The 4,087-nt window shown below is 47.6% G+C and overlaps 1 protein-coding gene across 1 annotated transcript; it reads left to right on the top strand.

Annotated features, from left to right (window-relative positions):
* Positions 1–870: 870 nt before the first annotated feature.
* On the top strand, positions 871–3,643 carry LOC124696630 (uncharacterized protein At5g01610-like). Its single transcript, XM_047229333.1, has 3 exons — positions 871–1,072; positions 1,701–1,755; positions 2,965–3,643. Exons 1-3 carry the CDS (start codon positions 986–988, stop codon positions 3,342–3,344), a joined length of 522 nt encoding a protein of 173 aa, XP_047085289.1. The 5' UTR covers positions 871–985; the 3' UTR covers positions 3,345–3,643.
* The last annotated feature ends 444 nt before the right edge of the window (positions 3,644–4,087 follow it).

Here is a 4,087-nt window from a genome sequence, read left to right as displayed (position 1 = left end):
ATGGCAGATCCATCCCTCCCTAATCTGACTAGACAAAAAGAAAAACCGCAGCTTTTCTCCTCTTCCATGTCCCCATCCTCCCGGCGGCCGTTCATGGCGGTCGCCGCCTAGGCAATGCTCGTGCTCCCCCACCCCCGCAACTCCCGCGCACAGGCTCGCCTACTCGCGCCAGGATCTCCCCTGCAGGGTCGTGCTCGTGGCGAGGGGCCTCAGGAGCCCTCCTACTTCGGCGCCGCTCCTCCTGTGCGTATACGTGATGTGGTTGTATGTGATGCCGCCAGCGGGATTCATGTGGCTGAGCGAGAGCTCTGCGGGCACAACGCCGGCGGCTGGACGCGGGCCAAGTGTCGGTGTAGTCCCTATGATTTGCTGTGAGAGATTGAGAATTTGGGAGACACGGGGTGGAAGACGATGATGAATCTGACATGTGGGCTGGGAGCGTCAGTGAGAGCACTGAGTGAATTCCGTCGGGATTGATTTCTTCCCGGTGCACCAAATGGATCCAAGGTTTAAGTTGATCGGGTCGATGGGTCCAGGGTGCTGAATTCCGGGATTATTAGTCTGAGGTTTGAATCAGACACTGTCTATGGTTTCAAGGTTTTTTTTAGACTTTACTCTTCCTTTTTATTTGTTTCGATTCGAATGTTGGCATTGGCAACTGAAACGAGCAAATCCACGCGGAAACACCGTGGCAGCCATATCCTCTCCTTTCATCCAAAAGAAAGACTAAAAGAAAGAAGGAATCGACCGCACAGAACATGAACTAGACCGCACGGTCGCAGAGGATCCGGCGCCGCAGGTTCGCAGCCATCGCCGCCCGCTGCTTATTTATTCCGGCTCTCCGCCCGGGGCAGCGTGCCGCGCCTCTGAACCTACATCTTGTTCTTTCTTTCTCTCTCTGTCGCCCATCCTGCGGCACCACCACAGTCCACAGTCCGTCTCCCCGTTCACACAGCCCCGCCCCACGCACGCCGAGGAAGGAAGGATGGAGAAGGCCCTCACCAAGCTCAGCAGCTTCACCATCCCCCGGAAGGCCAAGCAGGAGCTCACCGCAATCGGCGGCGACATCTCGGTCAGTGCTGCTGCTACCTCCTTAACCCTTTCCATTTACTCTCTTGCTTTTGCCTGTTCTTGGGCGATTCTTGGGGGTCGCCATGGTTTGTTCTGCTTCCTGATGAATCTCTTGGTTCTTGTTCAAACGCGCTTCCCGATTTTCACGGTCCGGTTGCCCGTTTCTAGGAGATTTCACGGTGTCTGTTATGTGGGACATGCCGGTAGTTTTTTCTTGTCATCGTATTTTTCTTCCGAGGTTGTTGCGGTTCAGAAACAATCCGTGTATCACATTGGCAGATTTATTACCTGTCCACATGTTGCTACTGCTACGGGCGAACTCGATTTCAGAGTTCTTGACCCATTCGTTTGCAGATCTTTCTCGCCCTTTAGGCCCGATTAGATTCGCCCCTTTTTTTTCCACCACCAGCAGCAGCAAAGTTCTGCCTTTGATGAGCAGCCCTTTTCGAGTGGAGTGACTAATGAAAATCATTGTTTGATTCCATTGCACTTCTGCATTCTCTGTACAAACTCTCGGTACATTCGAGTGCATTGCAACTTTACTTATCGTTCCACTCGAGATTCGGTTGCTTCAGTTTACTAGCATTCACAAACCACAAATTGTGACCCGAACTATTACTCATCTGCAGCGTATCTCAAGCACCGTGGAGGAGAAGGCGAAGTGGGTCTTCGAGAAGCTCAAAGGTACCGACTGCTCTGTTCCATAATTTCCCTTCCATGGTTGTTGACCTGTGGCTCATAAGATAACAGTTAGTCTGAATCTACATGTCATGTCGTATTGCCAACATCATCAGTACAGTCGTCCATTGCTGTTAGAAAACGTTGCTTTTCTCGCTGATGCGTAAAACCAAAGCAATGCAAGGATTGCTTTCTTTCTTCAACATGACTGTGTGCTGTGCACTAACAAGCTGCTTGATTACTAACCTGTCTTTATGATTTGGATCTGGCTTACTGTACTTCTAATCCAAGTACTCCTTTTGGTCTGCTAAGTACTAATGCAGAGATGACGCTGATGCACATGGGGGCCAAACTGAAATGGCCTTTCCTGCATTGTGTCATTGTCCTGCACTTGCCACTGGGTCCTGGCTTTGTTGACGCCCATTATGCAAAAGTTCCTGAGAGAGGATAGTGCAGGGGACTTGCTCACCTAACATCTTGTTTTACTTGCAATCTTTGCCCTGGTCATCTTTAAGTCTTTGGCCGTATTAGCAAGGCTGTCTTCAGCTTGTCTAGGATTAGCAAGCACCAACCAGCTGAGTTGGTATCCTGTAGTGCATAATCTATTCCATACTTTCTTCCAAGCAGCACCTAATATGTATGTACTCCTATAGGCAGTTGCGAACAGCTATCGGTATACTCGGTTCAGTAACCTGACAGCTCGCATAAAAACATTGCTCGTAACAACAGTAGTTTCATGAATGAAATGTGAATTCTGAGTGAACTTGCTTGCAAAGCAGATCCGTTGGCAAGTTTTATGCCGCTTACAATTACGTGCCATCTTCAGCTGCATCTGTTAGTTCTTTTACAAGTAGGTATAAACTAGGGTATAAATTGCTATGTGCTATGTTTTTTTTCTGATTGTGTTTCTCATTTGATATTTTGTTTGATTGCAAAATTGTGAAAAACTAAACAATCGAAGCATGGTTCCAGTCTTATATTGCACATAATTCATCCTCTACATTGTAACACTAAATTCTACATTAAACTTCTCCAGAGAGCTCAAACATGTGTCTTCTGAATTCTCTTTTGTGCATCAGTATGTTAGCAGTAATTTCATGCCATGACTCACATGACATGTAGCTTTAGGTCTACGCAAGCTAAATGCAGATGCTGCATAAATATCTACTACATATAAGCATTACAAGAGACTGACAATAATGTTTTCTATTTCAGGCAAACCAAACAAGTCACTGCCTGATCTCCTGCGCGACTACAACCTCCCTCCGGGCCTCTTCCCTAAGAATATTATCTGTTACGAATATGATCAGACAAGCTCCAGGCTCGTGGTACACCTAGCGAAGCCCTGCGAGGTGAGCTTCAAGGATTCCTCCATGATACGGTACTCTACTCGCGTCAAGGCAACTCTGTCCCGCGGCAAGCTTTCGGCGATCGAAGGAATGAAAACCAAGGTGGTGGTTTGGGTGAAGGTGACCACCGTGAACCTGGAGAGCTTCAGGTCCGACAAGGTGTGCTTCATAGCTGGTGTGAAGAAGCTGAGGCAGAAGGATGCTTACGAGATGCCCCGTGAAAGCGTCTCCGTGGAGGAGTTCTGATCTTGATATCTGGTGATCTATCCTATCCATAATATCCATCATTCTTGCCATTCTTTTGAGTCCCATGCGGTGTGATTCCGTAAGACATGGTGGTGCCTGGTTTGCTGAGGTTCGGTGTAGCTGTACCAGTGCCTGGAGAACAATGGGGGATTTGTTCCTCCTGATGAAAGCACCAGTGCATGTTTTCTGATCAGTCTTTCACATGTATGTGTCCCAGTAGTGTGAACATCTAGCATGTGCTCTGGCTTTGCATTGCCAGTGTGTCTAGGGGACATGTGTTTGAACGTTGCATGGTACTACATGTGTGGCTGCTGGCTGAGATGAATTGTACTTCTGCCCACTAATTGTTCCAGCAAGCTTGCAGACAAACGGAAATCCCAGAATAACATTAGGCCACTAAACTATGAGTTAACCATGTGCACGGTGAAGACAATCAAACCAGGAGCACCTTTGGAAAAAAAAATCATAGCGTTCAGGTGAAATTGTATAAACTTTCGGTGACTGAACAATCACAAATATCAGCATGGCAGACTGGCAAAGTAATACAGAAAACACATGCCTGAACAGAGGAAATACTACACGTGAACAAATAAGGTTACGGAAAGATGCTCAACTCACATTGTTGTAGCGCATGGACAACTGCAGGCAGGATAATGAAAACAATGACTACAAAATCAGGCGCACCATCGTGAACTGCCGATTTTTTGTATTGTGAAACATGATACAGGCCGACGGAGCCAGGT

The sequence above is a fragment of the Lolium rigidum genome, chromosome 3, assembly GCF_022539505.1.
Source record: "Lolium rigidum isolate FL_2022 chromosome 3, APGP_CSIRO_Lrig_0.1, whole genome shotgun sequence".
Taxonomy (NCBI): domain Eukaryota; kingdom Viridiplantae; phylum Streptophyta; class Magnoliopsida; order Poales; family Poaceae; genus Lolium; species Lolium rigidum.
The sequence above is the reverse complement of the archived record's forward strand: the minus strand, read 5'-3'. Positions and strand labels throughout refer to the sequence as shown.

Bases quoted from the DNA above. Each gene is read 5' to 3' on its own strand.
- LOC124696630 (XM_047229333.1), top strand. From the start codon at position 986: ATGGAGAAGGCCCTCACCAAGCTCAGCAGCTTCACCATCCCCCGGAAG. The intron at 1,073-1,700 runs GTCAGTGCTGCT...ACTCATCTGCAG, and splicing joins CAATCGGCGGCGACATCTCG to CGTATCTCAAGCACCGTGGA. The intron at 1,756-2,964 runs GTACCGACTGCT...TTTCTATTTCAG, and splicing joins GGTCTTCGAGAAGCTCAAAG to GCAAACCAAACAAGTCACTG.